The 22,053-nt window shown below is 39.5% G+C and overlaps 2 protein-coding genes and 1 pseudogene across 7 annotated transcripts in view; all 3 read right to left on the bottom strand.

Annotated features, from left to right (window-relative positions):
* Positions 1-574: 574 nt before the first annotated feature.
* LOC118966918 (uncharacterized protein C2orf78-like) lies at positions 575-5,293 on the bottom strand (annotated as a pseudogene).
* Positions 5,294-5,490: 197 nt separating this feature from the next.
* Positions 5,491-8,283, bottom strand: LOC140843039 (uncharacterized protein C2orf78-like). Its single transcript, XM_073214691.1, has 2 exons — positions 8,226-8,283; positions 5,491-6,773 (listed from the first exon to the last, which is right to left on the bottom strand). Exons 1-2 carry the CDS (start codon positions 8,281-8,283, stop codon positions 6,004-6,006), a joined length of 828 nt encoding a protein of 275 aa, XP_073070792.1. The 3' UTR covers positions 5,491-6,003.
* Positions 8,284-17,433: 9,150 nt separating this feature from the next.
* FHL2 (four and a half LIM domains 2) overlaps positions 17,434-22,053 on the bottom strand; it is a 77,368-nt gene continuing 72,748 nt past the window's right edge. For 4 of the 6 annotated variants that reach the window (XR_012132326.1, XR_012132324.1, XR_012132327.1 and 1 more), the window contains 3 exons: positions 20,523-20,835; positions 18,618-18,713; positions 17,435-17,574 (listed from right to left, as the gene is read on the bottom strand). The gene's annotated coding sequence lies outside the window, so the exon portion shown is untranslated. Of the gene's footprint in view, positions 17,575-18,617; positions 18,714-20,522; positions 20,836-22,053 lie in introns of all 6 variants that reach the window. The other 2 variants (XR_012132331.1, XR_012132337.1) reach the window with 1 other exon arrangement.

The following is a 22,053-nucleotide window of genomic DNA, read 5'->3' as shown; positions in this document are numbered from 1 at the left end:
GGGTCATGCGGGACCTTGTAAGTCATAGTTTGGATCATTGTGGAATTATAGGTCAGTTGGAGACACAGATTGATATCTGTTTATAAAGAGTTCTAAATGCTATGCTCAGAGTATGGGCATTACTATATGTTAAATGAAGATTTTTAAGCAATGGAGTAACCCAACCAAGTTTGCATTTAGGAAAGATAACATCTTCCATATGGAGGAGCAATTAAAATAGTAGTGATTAGAAGTAGGGAGGTAGTAATCCAGACAGGAAAGAACAAGTCCTTTCTTACGAGACTTGTGCTAGTCACAGACCTATGCTTTGCAGGCATAAATTAAAAACTACAGTTTTAAAATTTAATTTCTATATAATGGTTTTAAATGATGGCCAAAGAAATACTGTGGCATACTTGGAGAAATCTTAGACTTGATTCTAGACTTTGTTCTGTTTGCCTGCTGCATAGCTTAGACTTACATATTTCCAAGTCTTGCTTTTTCATCATAAAATAGGGGCAGAGCTGTTCATCTGAGTACTTGCCAGGACACAGGGGCCTGTGGCTTGCGGGGAGCAGACAGTGAGAGGAGGAGCGGAAGCACCTTGGGGCCTTGAAGGGAGTGCTACAGGAGCTGTTCTTTTTAATAACTCAGCATTAAAAGTGAATGACTCCCATTTGTGTCACTCAAAACCAAATTTCATTCTTCTTCTAGCCTGTTTTTTTTTTTCCACTCCATTTTCCTGTACTTAAATCAATGACTGAGGGGCACTCTCTATGAGGACAGATGGGTTTATCTCAATATGGTTTAGCTGTTCAGACCTGACCAGGCCTTCTCCATCTATACCCTTGCGTCTAACTGGGGGCTCTTCACAGTTTCCCAGAGACAGTGAATTTTCACTTGGTATTAGATAATTCTTTATAGTATGTTCCTAAACACAAAATCACATTCCTCTTCAGAGTTACTCCTTCTCGGGGTAGTGGTAGTGTTCTGTGACTAAGGAATGTCACTCTCCAGAAAGGCGCATCACTTGTTGGTAGTGTGTCAACGTGACTTTAACTCTATTCCCTGTTGGACAGACAAACTTATTGGCATCCACTCTGCCCATGGTGTAAACAGGACTGGCTACCTCATCTGCAGGTGAGTTGCCAACGTCGAGAGGCAGACCCTGTTCCAGTTGTTTGGTTTACAATAGTCGTGTAAGCTGGTTGCAGAAAATCAGTGTAGAAACTTATGAAGGAGAAAGGAGTCTTACCCCCACCCAGAGATACCACCGGCAATGGTTGAACCTGTTTTTTCAGACTTTAAAAATGCAGGCAGAAGAATATACATGTACTTTAATGGTATGATATTTATTTACTTATTTATTCTGAGAAGGGATTTTATTTTTTATTTTTATTTAAAAATTTTTCATTGACCACAGGGCATAGATCTCCAAAGAAGTAAAAAGCTAACCTTTTCAAACAATATGGCTTCTCTCTCACTTACCAACTTTACATCTCCCTGTATGGCCCCAGAAGATGACTGGTTAGGCAGAGACGGGTAAGATTCCTCAAGGGAGGAACAACCTAAGACAGGCACAGTTGCAGGGGGGCCATCAGGTGAGAAATTGGGGATCAATAGTGGTGAAGCTTAGAACCTCACCCCCCCTGTTTTGAGAGAAATCTTCTGCATCTGTGGATGTTTTAATGCCCTTGTCTAGCTTGGATTAACACATAGTCTACAGGCACACACCTGATCATCTACAATTGCTCTCTTACTACACTAAACTATGTTTTCTACCTTTATCTTGCATCTACCTTCCATTTCAGCATTTTATTAAAAATAAAAATTATAATAATAGTAAAGGGAGAAATGTGGGATCTACATATAAATCAAGTATAAAAATCAAATATTCATATTTGACCTGATTGTTTATACTTCATAATGCATGATCAAAACCGAAAGTTTCTGTGATGACTGCCCTTGTACTGTTCACCATGTAAGAACTTATTCACTATGTAAGAACTCGTTCACCATGTAAGAACTTGTTCGTTATGCTTCAGAAGATTGGAGACTGATGAGAATTAGGCTTGAGATGGATTAATGATTATGCATTGAGCATTGACTCCCCTATACAGAATTTTATTGTTGTTAATAACCATTTGATCAATAAAATATGAGAGATGCCCTCTCAAAAAAAAATTTTTTTTCATTGAACTATAGTTGACATACTAATTTCAGGTTAATGGTATAATATTTAGACATCCTATTTTATAATTTAGTGTATGGCAGATGCCTTCCTATAAAAGTCTTTGGAGACCTCATTCTTTTTTAAGGTTGCATTGCTTCTTCACTTACTGATGAACATAAGAAATTCACAAGTTGTTCATATTATAAAATATTGAAATAATGAATATTCTTGTATGAACATCTGTGAATATATATATATATATATATATACTCTGTTCTCAGAGACAGTTTCACTCAGAATGGAATTTCTGAATCAGAGCAACCCTTGTGTTTTTGTGGACGTTGCTGCACTGTGCCAATTTATGTTTATTGAGAAAATATGTATTAGGCATCTTTGTGTAAGCACTGTGCTGGGTGCTGCGAAAAAGACTTGTGAGACTTTGTGGGCAGAGAGACTTGACCAGCCTTCTCTGAATCCTACCAGTCTAGGGAGGGAATAGATACTCAAGAATCACATAGTTGCCTGTAGAATTATAACTCAAACAAGTGTGGACAGGTATATCTACATGTGAAAACTTATATCTACATGTGGAAACTTATATCTGTCTGTCTGCATGTGGAAACATATCTGTCTATCTACATGTGGAAACTTATATCTATCTATCTACATGTGGAAAAATATCTATCTACGTGTGGAAACTTATCTATCTATATCTATCTATTTATGTATGGAAACTTTTATCTGTCTATCCTCGTGTGGAAACATATCTATTTATCTACAGCTGGTAACCAAAGTGGCACCAACAATCCTATCAGCTCTTACATTATTATATAGCCATAGGAGTCAGCAATTTCCTTTTCCTTTTCCCTTTCAATGGAAAGCTGTATTTTCCCCAAGGAGGTGTACTTGGCAGCATTCTCACGCTCTTGTTGAGCCTGTCTCTTCATAGCTTCCCGCTGTGGCCTCTGCTCTTCTGTGATCGGCTCTGATACTTCTGGCCCAAGAATATTAGATATCCTCCATGGATGTGGTATGAAGTAGTAGACTTCTTGGTTTACATACGGGCTTTTAGGCTTGGGTTGAGGCTGGTTCTGGGGCACAGCAGTGGGAATGGGCTCCTGCCAGAGAGAAGTGCAAGGTGATGCTCTGTAGGGTACAGGTCTAGAAGCAGTGGACTGGGTGACACTAGGCTGGGTAGACTTGGTCAGGTCTGATTGGGTTGAGTTGGTCGAGACTGGACCCAGAGATGAGCAGGCAGGATCTGTTAAAGATGCAGGAGCTTGCTGGGATGAATCGACTGCAGTTGTAGAGCCAGGCTGGGTAGAGGAAGCCAAAGCTGGCTATTCTGAGGCCAGAGACCGTCGCCTATGAGGAACTCGGTGAACTGGAGACCTGTCTTCCGTCAGAAAAGGCAAAGGCACCAAGTTGAGCTCCCCAGGAGGTAGCAGTTCATTCTGAGATGGAGATGGACACTCTTTTTCGACACTGCTATCTGGTTTCTGGGCTTTGACATGAAATTTCTGAGGACTTTTACTCTCACATAGAATATTCAGCCGTGGTTTGGTGGCTGGGGGTGGCTGGGGGTCTTTGGGGTTCCTTGAATTTCCCAAGTCCTGGGAAGAAGAGAATTCAGGTCACTTTTTTTTTTCCCTTCATGAGACCATTTTATGAACAATATTTGAAAGCCTTACTAACTTTTAAAAGAATATTGCACTTTGCTGTTCACAAACGATGAAACTATCCATGCAATTTTTTATTACAAAATTTAGTCTGGCCTTACAGAAAGATTTGTATTGATGTTTGTGGAAACCAAATCAATAAAAATTTCCAAATGAGCTTCTATAAAGTATGTTATAGAGAAGCATCTGGAACAAGTCTACTTGGTATGCATATATGCAGATAAGGATAGATATGTATCTCATTCCAAAAAGACTTAAGAGGGTTCATAAAATTGCTTGAAATGAAGCAAGATAATAATGCATTTCAAATAGGAAAAGGGTGAAAATAGAAAATAAGAGTACAAAAAGGATACAGCTAGGAGTGAGGACAGTATAAACATCATGTTTATGAAGACTTGCATAGCAGTTATCTGAGAATCCAGGTTTCTTATCAGTCTTCTTCCCCAGTGCATGAAAAACCTGAATGAACTCCAGCATGTGCATGCCTAGAGTGCTTAGAGGTCTTTTTAAAGTTCTCTTGGCTGAGCTCAGGTTCATTTTTCTTCCTCTTCATCCTGGGAATGGGTGGCTTTTCTTCTGCTGTGACTTTGTTTCCAGACTGCTCACCCTCTTCAGCTTTCTTGGAGTTCCTTTTTCTGGTTCTTGTGGTCTTCTGTTCACAGCTCCTAGTTTTTCTGGTTCTGCTTGATGCAGTTATTGGAGATTTGTGTCTAGAACGCTTGGGCTTGTTCACTGGAGCCTCATCACCATCCACAAGATTGCAGATACTCACATCTCCCTCTGGTGCCTCGGGAGCACCACTGAGAGGCCCAGAGGCTCCATGTTTGTTCTCCCTTGCTTGTCCAGAAGACCTCTTTTTGGCACATGACCTTTCTTGTACCTGGTTTAATTCGGTGGCTCTGGTATCTTCGATTTTGATCACCTTGGGACCTTTGGACTGAATAAGGTTTTTTGAGGAACTGAAGAGCTGAGGAAGGTGACAGTCTCCCGCCTGGGCAGCAATGTTTGCAAAACTGCTGCTCGATTCTTTCTCGTTTCCAAGTGTGCTTTGGTCCTCAAGGCTCAGGCTGTTCTTCCCCAGATCAATGTTTTCAGAACGAGGCTGCTTCTCTTGGTTGAAGGGATCAGTGCAGGCCTGGAGATGGTGAGTATCAGGGATGTGTATAGGGAGCAGTACATCATCTTGGTTTTCTACTGGGATCTGGGAGGCATCCAGAGGCTTCAAAAGCTTGTTTTTACTATCCTCCAAATTGTTATTCTCTGTTAGTTCCTCATTTTTAGCTGGAGGAAGTGCCAAGGGATTACCAGAACTCTGCACTGAAGCTCTCACTGAAATGCCCCCAACCTCAGGTGGTGGGTTACTCTCAAGTGTCTGGCTGTGTGGAGGTTGTGGCAGACAAAATGTCTGGCTTGGAGGCTGCGAAGTCCGGGACGTCTGCGTCACTACAAAGGAACAAGGAAGAAGTCAGTCTTTGGTAAGTGAGATGCTTCTAGATGCAACACAGAAACCATGCACTGCTCAACATGGACAAGACTTTTCTACTAGTTCTTAAGAGTCATGGGTAGCACCCTGTGCTAGGAGATAGAGGAGGCAGCTGTTCTAGTTCTTACTGCTGATCATTTGATGACACTTTTGCTTGGTTTCCTTTGTACTCCATAGGATTTTTGTAAGTCAAATAAAAGGTAAAAGTGATTTTTAAAATATGAAATGTTTTACAAGGCCTAGCAGTCTTCTATGTAGTCTTCAATAATCCTGTCTGCTTTCCTGAGAACTTAAGAACACCTCACCCCATAGACTAAGAGAGAGAATGGAGTTCTTCCTGATGAAATATTTAAGCAAGGACAGATTCATAGCCTGCTTGTTTGGGACAAGATCCTAGAACAAAAGGTCTTAAATCCTGGTGTCCATTAAGGACGTGAGGGAAAGTTAAACTGGTCCCAGCACAAAAAGTGAGATGGCTTCCAAAAATCAGGACTAGATCAGGAAACAGGAGTTCCTTGCAGTATGGGAGTGTGCAGGGGGACCGAAGAGCCAGGGCCGTGAAAAGCATGGTATCCCTTGGCGCGCCCTGTGTGGATGTGGCATAGATGGCCGTCACAGTGTCCTGCCTTCCCACCTCCATTAGGTCTGGAAATGAAGATCACTGAGAGAGAGTGGTGGTTATTAACGTCTCAGGACTTGAACTCTACGTATCTGACCTTTCTTTTGAATGCTGACCTTATTCCTCTCCATACTTGCCGTTTGCACTCACCTTGAAAATGTGTTTCTGTGATGGTTTGAGAGGACACGTAGTAGTAGATTCCAGATGTGGAGACTGGTGGTTGGGTACCTGTGGGCTGAATCTCCTGCCGCACCATCGTCATTTCTGGTCGAGGGGCAGAGGCCCTACTTCCTGTATTTGTCACAGAGCCATTGGATTGCAGACAGGGAACAAGTTCTCCAGATCGCAGAGTCCCCATTGTGCCTTGATTGTAATAATATATCTGGCTCCCTTGCTGGTAATGAAGTGACAGACTATGTCCCTGATTTAGAATCTGGGATGGTGTTGCCTGAACAAGCCTGCCAGGAAGTGATGGATATGCAGGGACCATGTAATTGGCATACAAAGTCTGAGCATACTGAGTTGCCATACACATTGCTGTGTTCTGGTTAGTGACAGTCATAGTGAACTCTCCAACTGAAGTGGAGATCTGGCGCTGGCTGGTAACTGCAGACCACATAGTTGTGCTGGAGTGTTGGTAAAGGTAGGCAGTCCCTATGAGTGGCTGGAAAGAGGTGCCAGAGGCTGATGGCGGCAGCCATGTCGAACTGGCAATGGGAGCAGAGACTCTGGAGAAATTGCAGACTCTTCCTGTTAAGGAAGAAGCTGCATGGCTCACCACAGCAACAGAGAACTGCAGAGAATTTGAAGTTCCAAGTATAAATGGAGTTTGGAAATTTTCTGTAGGGAAAAAAAATCAGTGAGGTTGAAAATTGTCTGTCAGAGTAGCAGCATTACCTTAAAGTTGCTGCTGTCAGGAAGAGTGTAATACCAACTCACTGGAGATAACAAGAATCAGTCCGTTTCTGATGGTTCTCAGTGCTGGAGCAGTTTGGTATCCTTCAGTACTCACTGCACGTGCTCCCAGCTTGGGCAGATGTGCAGAAGACCCAGGAGAGGGGTTCCTCATCATTCTCTAGGCTAGAAGCAACCTTCTCCCTGCCCTTCTTCCCTGTGAGCCTGCATTAGTATCTTCTCCTGTGCTATTTCCTAGAATTAAAGCATTTTAGAACTGGGGAGTCCCTCAAGAACTTCTAATACTCTTGTTTTACAAGTGAGGAAACTGAGGCTTAGAGAGGTGAGATGGGCTTGTTCGAGTTCTTCCATTATGTTAGTGTCATTACCAGGTTACAGGACCCTAAGTATGCTGACTTCCTTGCCAGGACTCTGCTCTGAGCATTACACTGCCCCAAACCAGGAGAAATAGAACTTTTCATATGGGCCCCCTCCTTTTTTGGTCCATTGGAAAAATAGCACAGCTGCTCCCATTGTAATCCTCAGTGTCTCATTTTGCTTGTGCAGTTCACATGCTCTTACCCAGAGTTCATGTATAGCTTGGTCCAGTTGGTAAATTTAAGGGGTCATTCTTACCCTCTTCAAGCCAGATTTCTGATCCTCCCTCAAAATGACTACCTGAGAGTGAATTTCTCAAAAAGTGCTTTTTGAGAGAAAAAAGTCATTTAAATTCTGTGAGCTTTAGGTTTTTCATCTATGAAGTGGTTATAATAGTAAGAATAATGACAGTAATAATTCATACATGGATAAAAGTGATATTACATATGATTTATATAGAGGAAAATAGAAGTTCTGGAAAGATAAAGAGAAAAATTATGAAAAACGTAGCACAAAACTAAAAAAGAAATATGGAGATACTAATGAAAACTGGGGTATGTAGGGAGCAAGCATAAGTTTACTATTAAATGGAGTTCTCCATCATATGTGCAAAACTATGGAAGTGAATATTGCCTACTGTATGTTAGTGAGTACTACTAACCAAAAAACAGCCCACAGTAGAAGGTGATTTTGAATGAATTCCTAGACAGTACATTCAGTCAGAGAAGATAATATCAGTAAAAAGTTGCATAAACAGCAGCAAAGTGCAATAAATGTGCAAGTACCGGTAGCTACTTTTTTGTAGGAAAATATTTCAGTAAAAACTGAGGCAAAGCAGAGAGCAAGATCCTAAGTATAAAGGAATTCCATTATTGTGCTCTTTCATAGCTGTCTGAGTATTAGCCAGCAAGTAACAGATATGAAGCCTAGTAGAAATATGTATATTTCAATTAATATAATCACATAAGAGAAAAGAACACTTAACAAGTATCATGAAGGTTTTTATATTTATCTCAAAACCTACATCATAATCTTCAACATCCAGGAAAATATCATCCCCAAAGCCCAGAAAAACCATCATGGCTAGAATTAAATTTAATTTTTATAGTTTAGGAATTCCCAAAGGACTCCACAAAATTTTATTAGATAAATGTGGAATAAAAGTTGTGGGGCTTGATTTTTCCTTCTTATAATAGCTAATATCTAAAAGGAGATAATGGGTGTTTATTAGTGTGCTCTCTGTATTAGGAAGAAAATAACTAAAGATAAAAAGCAGTCTTGACTTGGAACTTACTTATCACAAAAGCAGTTAGTCCTGATTCAAGTTAGGGAATAAAATTTTTTAAAAAGACTTAATTTTATTTTTAATAGGCAAAATATCTACAAAGTCTTAAAATCAGAATGACATAAAGTAATGAAAATTCTGTTTCCTTCACTCTCCTAGGTAACCATTTTAGTTTCTTGTTTATAGGAAGCATGATTTCTAAAACATACTTCTGAAATGTTTATACGCAGAAGTGTAAGGTGTCATCTGTGTTTCAGAGAGGCAACAGGAAAAAAACAATTGCGTATGCCTGCTGACAAGCTCGTTGTTTCTGATGTGTGATACCCTATCTGGCCTTGCTTTCCTTCTTAGTCCACTCATGGAAGCATTTGCTTAAATCAACTGTGTTCTGCCCTGCTCTGAGCAGATTTCACTCTGTGTTTCTGCTTTAATTTAAAATCTTTGATTCCTTCAACATTCCACTCAAACTGCTCCTTTTTCTTGAGAGCTGCTCCATGCTTGCCTTCATTCTTATATTTTCTCTTCCCTCTTGGTTCCTGTTGGCCTGTGCTGATGAAAACAATCTTCAACTTCCTTCCTTTTGAACAGCCCAGTACTCTCTGTCCTCTCTCCTTACTTTCTCTTTTCACCTAGTTTAGATAGAACACTCCAAAATGTGTGGATAGTACTTTTTGAACGTCATTAAATTAAAAATAGTTAATTTGAAACATTAGTGGAGGGAGCCCACTACAGATGATACATCTCAACATATTCTGCCAGTTTCCTACGTTACCTTGTTTTCTCTGTTTCTATTGAAGCACTTTCGAGATACCTCTGATTTCAGTTTCTATGTGGGTGCCCTTTAAAACTCAATATTGGAAAAGAAAGGGACCAGAGAGAAGTAATCTGCCATCCTAATGTAACAGATGAGCAAAAACCAGATTTTCTTGGAGAGTTAATGACTTGTCCAAAGTCACACAGCTAGTAAATGTCAAAGTCAAAACTGAAATTAGGTCTCCAGATTTCTAGTTTGACACATTGCCCCATTATTTCATACTATTTTAAATCTGTACTACATTTAGGGGCAAAAAATTCTAATGAAAATCTTTAAAAGGTTTCTTTCCTTACCAGACATGGTCAGAGAAGAAGAGGAAACAACAACTGTAGGTACGAGAGATGAGGATAATACACTAGATGATGTCTCAGTGGCTGAAGCCAAAGAGCAGGTGTGTCCAGGATGAAGATCACTGGTCACTGGTGGCTTGAGATGATCCAGGTTTATTTATAAGCAGCTCCATGGAAACCCCAAGATTCCAGCAGTTTGGTAGGTTGGTGGGAGAATGATGTCACAAAGCAGGCAGTTTAACAGTATGAGGTAGCCAATATGGAGGTCAGATTCCCAACTAGAAGGCAGGATTTGATGGAGGGAGTAGTAGCAGAACTACAACAACACCTAAATGGCTGAGTTTGTGAAGGTGGAATCCTACAAGACAGGTGTGATAGCGTCATTTCCCCCCAGGATCTTATGTTAGAGAAATCATCTCAACATTTCTTATAAATGTTCATTACTATAAAAATCTAATTATTTATAATATATTTTATAACATAGGGCACGTTTTAAATTATATGTACTGTTCATTAATATCCTTAGGAAGGAGCAACATTTAGGTTGAACAGTTACACTTGTTCTGAAATCATATCAGTTGATCTGTTTAATGAACTTGCCCAGGAGGGGATTTAGGAGCTCTTTCTGTAACTTGGTTCAAGAATTGGATGAGTTTGTTGAGTGCACCTTGTGAGGAAAGATGTGGTCCAAGGATCTTTCCTTTTAGTTTCCTCTCCTTGAATCTGATCTTCCTTGGGCTGTGCTGGGGAAAGCCAGGTTGCACTTGCACCTCTATTCTGCTTTCCTCTTTTTCTTCATTATAGGCATTGTTTCTAGGACAAGCCTTGATCTGGCATTCTCACGCTCATGGATGTTACTTTCTGTCAGTTTCCAGTAGCAGGGGTGCTGTTTCTAAGTGCCTGATCCTTCCCAAAATGAGCTCTGCCCATTAGATGCAAACACCAGAGAGCTAGAAGACATCACTGATTGCAAACCTTTCATCTTCCAGCCTCTGGTTGCAGTTCTTTTGCCCATAATTTGTTATCTCTGGCTTCTTAGGCTGCACAGTTATCCTGCCATCCCACTCTTTTATACACAAGAGGCATTGCTGATATTTTCCCTTTTCCTTCTCACATAGCATACCCAGTGTGGCAGTTAGAGTAGCCTCCTCCCCACTTGCACACAGGGAGAGTCTTGGAACCCTAGGATTCCCTGCCTGCCATGCTTGGGCGCAATGCAGGCAAGCTGAGGAGGAGAATAGTTAGAGAAAGAGGACATTCCTGGAGAACAGGGAACAGGCAAGGTGAACAGATACAGGAAGAGAGACTCGTGTGGATTTTTCAGTTTCTGTGAGAATCAAGTTGACACATTTTTAGCCTCATATTAACAGAACAGACAGTTCAATATATATTACATATATTTTAGATAGCTTGATAGTGCAGCAATTGCTATGAATTCTGTACCCTGAAGAGAATAATCTTAAATATATTTTCCCACCTAGTTTGATGTCAAAGTACCTTCTTTCCTCACTCACTGGTATGTTTGTACACTATAGATGGTTTCTAAAAAGCTCTGGTTTTGTCTATATGGTTTCTCCTCCCATTTTTAAGGAATCCAACATTGTAGGACATACTGCATGTTTTCCTCTTGATGATTGTTTATTTTGAAGCATCATGAGCTAACCTGACTTGATGGATTTAGTGGAGAGATTTAAAAAGGAGTCTGTGAAACGGTCATTTTGGTGAGTCACACTGTGCATGCAAACCTAAGGACAGATGCCTGCCCTCAGTGGCTGGATTGCTTCTGTTTTTGCTCCCTGTTTAGTGGAACTCAGTCAGGGCTCTGTGACTGTGATAAAGTGAGTTAGGGCTGAGTACCTAGTGATCTATGTGGTGGAAGCTGGTTTGGTGGAGAAAATCGATGGGTCTGTTCCTAGGTGGTACGCCTTTAGAGGTGCCTAGACTGATCTATCTAGGGACTTTCCCAGTGTGAGGAGCAGGAGGTATGTGATATGAGATGCCGAAAACCCACATGAAGATATAGCATAGATGGGACTTCTTTTTCATTTATAGGTCACATATTCATTTGTAGACACATATTTCACTTATAGGCTTACTTTTCCTATTAGGAGATACGAGTCTTTTCAGTGATGGGGTGTGATGCTTATCTGAGAAGAGATTGTGAAGGGTATTGAAGTGTAGAGAGAGAACTTAAGCTTAGAAAACTTTTTCCAAGATTTTCTCCCTAAGCTTCATATCTCTGATAGCCTCCTTCCATGATATTAGTATGTAACGTGAGGCTAATGACATATGGTAAATACTTGCAAGCCACACCAGTCTGCCTTTTCTCCGCTTCCATGGGAATCAAGGTCATTGAAAGGTAAGGCAGGTTAGTTTGGTGGTGTAAGATTGGGGTAAGTGTGGTAAGACAAATTCTGGTAGCAGTACAATGTTTACATATTAAAGTATTCAGTTCCAACATTCAATTCTATTTAGGCAAATCCTTAATTAGGCCTTTCCCAGTTCCCAGCCGTTGTAACTATTTTCTTTCTATAGATCCAGCTTTTTGTTGTTAGCTGCAGGCTCAACATGTCTTAAGCTCTACAAGAATCTTAAATGTAGGAGGAAGAACCTAAAGAGCTTTGGACTAACACTCTGGAACTTAGCATTAAGCCCTACACTGACCTAAAGTCTAATTTATTTATTTTTTTCTGTTAAATTTTATTATCATTAATCTACAATTACATGAAGGACATTGTGTTTACTAGGCTCCCCCCTTCACCAAGTCCCCCCCACATCCCCGTTCACAGTCACAGTGTAAGATACTGTAAAATCACTACTTGTCTTCTCTGTGTTGCACAGCCCTCCCCGTGCTCCCCCCATACTATACATGTTAATCCTAATGCCCCCTTTCTGTCTTTCCCGCCCTTATCCCTCCCTTCCCATCCGTCCTCCCCAGTCCCTTTCCCTTTGGTAACTGTTAGTCCATTCTTGGGTTCTCTGCTTCTGCTGCTGTTTTGTTCCTTCAGTTTTCTTTTGTTCTTAAACTCCACATATGAGTGAAATCATTTGGTACTTGTCTTTCTCCGCCTGGCTTATTTCACTGAGCATAATACCCTCTAGCTCCATCCATGTTGTGGCAAATGGTAGGATTTGATTTTTTCTTATGGCGGAGTAATATTCCATTGTGTATATGTACCACATCTTCTACTGATGAACATTTAGGTTGCTTCCATATCTTGGCTATTGTAAATAGTGCAGCGATAAACATAGGGGTGCATCTGTCTTTTTCAAACTGGAATGCTGCATTCTTGGGGTAAATTCCTAGAAGTGGAATTCCTGGGTAAAATGGTATTTCTATTTTGAACATTTTGAGGAACCTCCATACTGCTTTCCACAATGGTTGAATTAATTTATATTCCCACCAGCAGTGTAGGAGGGTTCCCCTTTCTCCACAACCTTGCCAACATTTGTTGTTGTTTGTCTTTTAGACGGTAGCCATCCTTTCTGGTGTGAGATGATATCTCATTGTGGTTTTAATTTGCATTTCTCTGATGACAAGCGATGTGGAGCATCTTTTCATGTGTCTGTTGGCCATCTGAATTTCTTCTTTAGAGAACTGTCTATTCAGCTCCTCTGCCCATTTTTGAATTGGATTATTTGCTTTTTGTTTGTTGAGGTGTGTGAGCTCTTTATGTATTTTGGATGTCAACCCTTTATCGGATCTGTCATTTACGAATATATTCTCCCTTACTGTAGGATACCTTTTTGTTCTATTCATGGTGTCCTTTGCTGTACAGAGCTTTTCAGCTTGATATAGTCCCACTTGTTTATTTTTGTGTTTGTTTCCCTGGCCTGGGGAGATATGTTCAAGAGGTCACTCATGTTTATGTCTAAGAGATTTTTGCCTATGTTTTTTTCTAAGAGTTTTATGGTTTCATGACTTACATTCAAGTCTTTGATCCATTTCAAATTTACTTTTGCGTATGGGGTTAGACAGTGAGCCAGTTTCATTCGCTTATATGTAGCTGTCCAGTTTTGCCAGCACCATCTGTTGAAGAGACTGTCATTTCGCCATTGTATGTCCATGGCTACTTTATCAAATATTAATTGACCATTTATGTTGGGTTAATGTCTGGAGTCTCTAATCTGTTCCACTGGTCTGTGGCTCTGTTCCTTAGCCAGTACCAAATTGTCTTTATTAGTATAGCTTTGTAGTAGAGCTTCAAGTTGGGGAGTGAGATTCCCCCCCACTTTATTCTTCCTTCTCAGGATTGCTTTAGGTATTCGGGGTCTTTGGCGGTTCCATATGGATTGTTGAACTATTTATTCCAGTTCATTGAAGAATGCTGTTGTTTGTTTGATAGGGATTGCATTGAATCTATATATTGCTTTGGGCAGGATGGCCATTTTGACGATATTAATTCTTCTCAGCCAGGAGCATGGGATGAGTTTCCATTTGTTAGTCACCTCTTTAATTTCTCCTAAGAGTGTCTTGTACTTTTCAGGGTATAGCTCTTTCACTTCCTTGATTAGGTTTATTCCTAGGTATTTTATTCTTTTTGATGGTATTGTGAATGGATTTGTCTTCCTGATTTCTCTTTCTGTTAGGTTATTGTTAGTGTATAGGAAAGCCACAGATTTCTGTGTGTTAGTTTTGTATCCTGCAACTTTGCTGAATTCCAATATTAGCTCTAGTAGTTTCGGAGTGGCGTCTTTATGGTTTTTTTGTACAATATCATGTCATCTGCAAATAGTGACAGTTTAACTTCTTCTTTACCAATCTGGATGCCTTGTATTTCTTTGTATTGTCTAATTGCCTTGGCTAGGGCCTCCAGTACTATGTTGAATAACAGTGGGGAGAGTGGGCATCCCTGTCTTGTTCCCGATCACAGAGGAAAAGCTTTCAGCTTCTCGCTGTTCAGTATGATGTTGGCTGTGAATTTATCATATATGGCCTTTATTATGTTGAGGTACTTGCCCTCTATACCCATTTTGTTGAGAGTTTTTATCATGAATGGATGTTGAATTTTATCAAATGCTTTTTCAGCATCTATGGAGATGATCATGTGGTTTTTGTCTTTCTTTTTGTTGATGTGGTGGATGATGTTGATGGATTTTCGAATGTTGTACCGTCCTTGCATCCCTGGGTTGAATCCCACTTGGTCCTGGTGTATGATCCTTTTGATGTATTTTTGAATTTGGTTTGCTAATATTTTGTTGAGTATTTTTGCATCTATGTTCATCAGGGATATTGGTCTGTAGTTTTCATTTTTGGTGGGGTCTTGTGCCTGGTTTTGGTATTAGGGTGATGTTGGCTTCATAGAATGAGTTTGGGAGTATTCCCTCCTCTTCTATTTTTTGGAATACTTTAAGGAGAATGGGTATTATGTCTTCTCTGTATGTCTGATAAAATTCCGAGGTAAATCGATGTGGCCCAGGGATTTTGTTCTTTGGTAGTTTTTTGATTACCACTTCAATTTTGTTGCTGGTAATTGGTCTGTTTAGATTTTCTGTTTCTTTCTGGGTCTGTCCTGGAAGGTTGTATTTTTCTAGGAAGCTGTCCATTTCTCCTAGGTTTCCCAGCTTGTTTGCATATAGGTTTTCATAGTACTCTCTAATAATTCTTTGTATTTCTGTGGGGTCCATCGTGATTTATCCTTTCTCATTTCTGATTCTGTTGATATGTGTTGACTCTCTTTTCCTCTTAATAAGTCTGGCTAGGGGCTTATATATTTTGTTTATTTTCTCAAAGAACCAGCTCTTGGTTTCATTTATTTTTTCTAATGTTTTATTATTCTCAATTTTGTTTATTTCTTCTCTGATCTTTATTATGTCCCTCTTTCTGCTGACCTTAGGCCTCATTTGTTCTTCTTTTTCCAATTTCGATAATTGTGACATTAGGCCATTCATTTGGGATTGTTATTCCTTCTTTAAATATGCCTGAATTGCTATATACTTTCCTCTTAAGACTGCTTTTGCTGTATCCCACAGTAGTTGGGGCTTTGTGTTGTTGTTGTCGTTTGTTTCCATATATTGCTGAATCTCCATTTTAATTTGGTCATTGATCCATTGATTATTTAGGAGCGTGTTGTTAAGCCTCCATGTGTTTGTGAGCCTTTTTGCTTTCTTTGTACAATTTATTTCTAGTTTTATGCCTTTGTGGTCTGAAAAGTTGTTGGTAGGATTTCAATCTTTTGGAATTTACTGAGGCTCTTTTTGTGGCCTAGAATGTGGTCTATTCTGGAGAATGTTCCATGTGCACTTGAGAAGAATGTGTATCCTGTTGCTTTTGGATGTAGAGTTCTGTAGATGTCTATTAGGTCCATCTGTTTTAGTGTGTTGTTCAGTGCCTCTGTGTCCTTAACTTATTTTCTGTCTGATGAATCTGTCCTTTGGAGTGAATGGTGGGTTGAAGTCTCCTAAAATGAATGCATTGCATTCTATTTCCTCCTTTAATTCTGTTAGTATTTGTTTTACATATGTTGGTGCTCCTGTATTGGGTGCATATATATTTATAATGGTTATATCCTCTTGTTGGACTGAGCCCTTTATCATTATGTAATGTCCTTCTTTATCTTTTGTTACTTTATTTTGAAGTCTATTTTGTCTGATAGTAGTATTGCAACACCTGCTTTTTTCTCTCTGTTGTTTGCATGAAATATCTTTCTCCATCCCTTGACTTTAAGTCTTTGCATGTCTTTGGGTTTGAGGTGAGTTTCTTGTAAGCAGCATATGGATGGGTCTTGCTTTTTTATCCATTCTATTACTCTGTCTTTTGATTGGTGCATTCAGTCCATTTACATTTAGGGTGATTATTGAAAGGTATGTACTTATTGCCATTGCAGGCTTTAAGTTTGTGGTTACCAAATTTCAAGGCTCATGCCATTCTCATCAGCCACCACCAGACCTTCACTACACACACCGCCAACCTGCCTTTCTTCAATGAGGGGACAGCACAGCACAGTTCCAGCGGTGGGGTCCCTGTCCCTTTAAGACTTTCAAAAAGCACTAGCTTTTCTTTGTCACAGGGGTGCTGGCTTCGGGACCCCCTCAAAGGTCTTACTGTCCTGTTTCCCTAGTGTCCTTGACCTCACTGTGTGTGCGCTCTGCTCCAGATGGCTGGGGCTATGTGTTTAGCAGTCCTGGGCTTCCTCTCCCTCCCCGCTCCGACTCCTGTCCTCCTGCCGGGAGCTGGGGTGAGGGGCGCTCGGGTCCCGCCGGGCCGGGGCTTGTATCTCACCCCTTTCACCAGGTGCTGGGTTCTTGCAGGTGTGGATGTAGTCTGTCTGTTGTCCTGTGTCTTCTGGTCTCTCTTTAGGATTAGTTGTATTTGTTGTATTTTCAAAAATATATATGTTTTTGGGAGGAGATTCCCTCTTCTACTCACACCACCATCTTGGCTCTGCCTCCTTCTGTCCTACTTTTATAACTAGCATGTATTATGAATTGCACACTCAATAAATTTACACCTTAAATTGGTATGTACAAAATGTGAATCTGTTGAAATCAGATACAGAGAATGAGTATAGTCCTTTGGCAGATGAGTAAAGTAGAAATGCATAGGAACAGACCAATTACTTGTGAGAAAATCAAGTTCATGTCCCACTGACAGTGGATCAGGACTGGTGTATTCGTACAAAAGAAAAAACTTTTATAAAGAGAGAAAAATACAGTACATTTTACAGTGCAAATACAAAGACAGATTTTAATATATCGAATACTTTTTTTATAGCACTATTTCCAATTACTAATTCTCAAATTCTATTAAAACATCTATAACTAATATGTTGAGAATAATTACAATAAAATAATTTAGAAAAAGAATATTCTTAAGAAGAATATTTCAGCATTTTGAAAAGTTTTTATTTTACCAATAAAGGAAGAACTCGTACAAATACGAAGTGAAGCCGAAGTGATATATGGTGATGGTCCAAGTGGGGACGCGATGCTCCAGGTGCCTCAGCAGCTGCAGCCCCTCCAGCTTCCATTCCCAGGCCCCTGACAAAGGATGAGAGCGCTTTAGCTTTTAACCATCTCTGCGGTGTCTTATGATAATCAGTAGGAATGGGCGAGTATGTTTACATTTTTTAAAGTTACCTAAAGCTTCTTAACTTACACAGCTAAGACAAATTTAGTCCCTGAGATATAACTAAAAAAAAAATCTCAAATTCAATTCAGAAAGTAAAGCTCAAAAATTCCATTTTGTAATTACAAGGAGCAAAGCGCTGTCCTGAGTTTCATTCACATCCTACAAAGGAAACAAACTGCATAGGTTCCTTCCAATCTAAAAGTCCGACTCTACTTGAGGAGCACACAAATTAGGTGTTCCTGTTTGTTTGTTTGTTTATGTGAACGTTACAGATGTTCCCAAGACTTTTGTTTGTTGAATTATGTCTCTGGGTTGCTGGCTTCAAAGATAATTACAACAACAAACACATCTGTACCTTATAATACAAGGGTAAACAAATTTTTATAAGGAGTAAAACTGGCAAATGCCAAATCTCCATTTATTTATTCTCACTTTATGTTCTGCCTCAAAAGCTACTGTAGACCAAGATCTCAATGACTTCCTAAAGAAAATGAATTTCATAGAAAGTTAATCCACATCTACTTCCACTTCTCTAGTGAACACCGTAAGACTAGGAAGGCACAAGCTGGTGTTCTCTTGTCAGTAGCCAGGGTTAGAGGCAGTCAAGTAGATGTGAGTACTAAGAACAGGGAGGGTGTATAAAGTTGTGAAAAGCAGGATGTATTTAGGGAGCTGGCTTTAATGGTAGACAGCCCTGAAGGACAACAGAACAGCTTACTCCTGTGTGACATGGCCCCCTGCCCCAGGACTCAAGTTCCTCCTGTTGCTTCCCCAGGTCTCTAACTTGCCCAGAGGCGGTGCCTCACAGCTAAACTGAATTCAGTTTCTCCACAGCACCACCCTGGATGGCATTCCACTATAAAGCATTGATTCTGGCCGTTTGATCACAAGCTACTGAGCATATCGCTGAAATAGACAAGATACTGATGGGGTAGATCTCTCTGGAGCCTACCGAGGATGTGAGGACATAGTCCCAGGCAAAGGATGTCCGTGTCCACTGTATGGATGCATCCTATGTGGGTGAGGTCAGGGGCGCTCAGGTGCCAGCCTGGAAACAGAACACAGAAAGACCACCGGAAATAATTGAATAATTGGTTATTTCTTAATGTAGAAAAAATAGCCTAGTATTAATATTGAAACACCTATAGATTAGTCATGAAATTCATTATCTAATAAATTATAAAAATGTAGCATAGATTTAATGATTAATAAGTCAAGAAATCCTAACCCCACAAATTCTCACTGCTCATTTCTTACAATACCTCCAATTCAGATGTATCCAAGGAAAAAGACAATTTGAATGTTTTGTTATATACCTTCTTTACAGCAGATATTTTAAGTAAAATAATAGGAATTTGAATGGAAATAAAATTTTTAAAATTAAACACCTCAGCAAATGCTATAGGAGCAAGTAAGATATATCTATAAACATGTAAGGCAGGAAAATGGAAGTATCTTATTTTGCTTTACTTTTATATTGTAACATTCAGCCATTTTAAAAGATAAATCTTTTAAGAGAAAAAAATGTTAACCTTGTGCATTTATTTCAAACACATGCAAGAAGAGGTTCCACATCTGGAAACTGATATTAGCTCCATTCACACTCTTTATTCTGTATTCCAGCTTAATATATTTTCTCTTTCTAGAGTCAGTCAAATTTACAAATATAAGCACAGTTCTGAACAGAGTACCTCAAGAAAGAGTTCCAGTGATGCATCTTTATACTCCAATTCTTATTTCCTATTAGCTTCTAACACATTTTCAGATTTTGTGTGTTTAATCTTTTTTTTATTAAGATATCATTAATAGACAGTTTTATGCTCAGGTTTCATATGAGCACCACTGTGGTTACTACTGCATGTTTAATCTTAACAATTTAGAACAGGTAATCTTGTAGATACTGGAAAATATTAATGTTACATTGGCAACTTTCTATATAAAGGGTTACTATATTACAATGGCAACAACAACCAGAGATTCTGGATATAATCATAAATTATACAACTAAAGGAAGAAGTCACAGAAGTGGTAGATCATTAATTATTTCAAGAGATTTGCAAACATTTCTGTAAGGGCCAAATACTTCCCTATAGGCCATACTCAACTAGGTCTTACTAAGTAGTTACTAAGTCTTTGTAATACTCAAGTTAGTCTTTGTAATGTGAAAGAAGGCACAGATGCCACAGACGAAATCAAGCACATGAAGATGCTGCGGGATTGGTGCAGGTGTACTGGCTAAACACATAAATGAACAAGGGTAGCCATTTTCCTGTAGAATTGTATTTACAAAAACAAGCAGGCAGAATATGAAGAACAGAATTTGCTGCCCTAAAGTAGAAAACCAGATACTTAATTTTCAAAGAAAAAGCAAAAAGTTCAGTTAGTCGTCCCATGTTATGGTAATACCATAATATTTAAGTTAATAAATAAACTAAGTTAAAAAGACATTGAAAAAAGAAGAGCTGAAAAATGCTAATACTCTTCTTCCGTCTGGCTGGTAACATATAAGAAGTCAAAGTAAATATTTGAGTACTATATCTTGTTTCTCAAGATCATCAATTTTAACATTAACCTTTACTATGGAAATTGAAAAAAGAAACAAGAGACTGTTTTGCAAAAATAAATGACCCTTTGTTGCATCCTGAAAATGGTTTGGTTTCGTTAAATAAATTTGTTTTGTCAACACCTACAACTCAGGGTAAGACAGAGGAAGATTTTGGTTAGTAAAGAATAACCTAGTGAACTGGTGGTTTAGTATACTTAAATTGCTTCTACTGATTTTATAGTGTTATAAACCAATGGGAATAGAAGGAAAAGGAATAATGTGTGATTATCTTTTTAAAAACGTGAAACATACATTGGATGCTGCATCATTCTCCTTTGATCTTCCATCGTCTGCATAACTTGGCGACGATGCATTCTCTGTCCTGGAGGTGCAGTGCCTGGAATGTAATACGGAATTGGCTGGTTTGTGGCATGAAGATGCTGCGGGATTGGTGCAGCTGTGCCGTCTAAATTAGTAGGGGGTGGGGGTGCATGACAAGACATGTTAGAATGGGACGCATGCACAGGGTGAGGAATAACAGGTGGAGACTGAGCCTGAGCAGGCGTGTTTCCATAGGAGTTTGGGCCGGCAGAGGCTTCATGATGCGGTCTTGTCAAAGCAGCATCTGTAAGGAAAACAGAGGCACCATGCAGTTGAGCGTAATTGCTAGTATAGATTCCTACTGTATTTTAGAAACGTATTAGCGTATGTTTAATTTTTTATGTATACTTTAGCAATGCTTGAGTCTTCTCTGTTCTATTTGCAACCTATTTTCTTCTTTGAATAATCTTAGATATCTTCCCATGTCAATGTACAGTTTTACTTCATTCTCAGCTTCACAGCACTTTACTATAGGAATGTACCAAAATTTATCAAAGAAATTTCCATTGATAAAAATGGAAACAATCCGAATGCTCCAATAAATATCTATCTGTATGATCCCTCTCATGCTAGTCTTCTTTTGTACATGCACGTGCACGATTGCGCACGCGCACACACACATCATTCATGGACAGTGTTTGTAGCATCAATTTCCTGTAAGTAGTTCTGAGTCTCAAAAAATAATTTAAACTCAGATACCAGTTGACAAAAGACCCTACCCAAAAGGTTACCATAATTAATAGACCTGTCACCAGTACACAGGAGTCCCTGAGGACCCCCACTGTCACTCAGTCCTCACATGCCAATCTGAGAAAAATCTTGTATTTATTAGCCACTTACATTTCTTCCCAGAATTACCTATTCACCTTCATAGCCTATTCACCTTTTTCTTGCTGATTTATAAGTAGTTCATATACAATGGAAGCTTTTGTCATTATAAGTGTAAACATATTTCCAAACTGTCTTTTGTTAATTTTATTTTGCCATACACAGGTTTCTTGGCTTCTGTGTAGTCAGCTGTATTAATGACACATTTGTAAGCATATAAACCTTGCTTTCCTTTATAATTTCCCAGTTAAGAGCAGTATAGAGAAGAAAGGAACTTGCAGTCCTTCTGGGCAAGACTGTGGAGACGTCCTTTTCTTGCTGCTCCTCTCCCCCCGCCCCAGGCCGTTTTCCCCACACTTCATTAATACGATGACAGGAGCATGTCTGCCAGGAACCGGCCGTGGACATCAGCCCTTCACACAGATGCCTTCCCCCCATTTCTTCATTCTGAATCTTAATGTTTCAAAGTAACTGTTGGAAGATCCTCTGCGGAATATGCATCCCTCTTACTCTACAAAACATGCATCTATTTGAGGTAAAAATTATGTTTATAGATTTCAGTCCGAATTTCATTTGATTTGGAAGAATTTCTTGGTAGTCTGGTGTAGGCTATGGGCAGTCTCGAGTTTCATTA

This window comes from Manis javanica, chromosome 1, assembly GCF_040802235.1.
Source record: "Manis javanica isolate MJ-LG chromosome 1, MJ_LKY, whole genome shotgun sequence".
Taxonomy (NCBI): Eukaryota; Metazoa; Chordata; class Mammalia; order Pholidota; family Manidae; genus Manis; species Manis javanica.
This window is presented reverse-complemented; position numbering and strand designations above follow the sequence as displayed.

Coding starts and splice junctions, on each gene's coding strand:
- LOC140843039 (XM_073214691.1), bottom strand. CDS start 8,283: ATGGTTTTTCTGGGCTTTGGGGATGATATTTTCCTGGATGTTGAAGAT. Junction 6,774..8,225: donor TGTTGAAGATTATGATGTAG/GTTTTGAGATAA, acceptor TTTTCCCTACAG/AAAATTTCCAAACTCCATTT.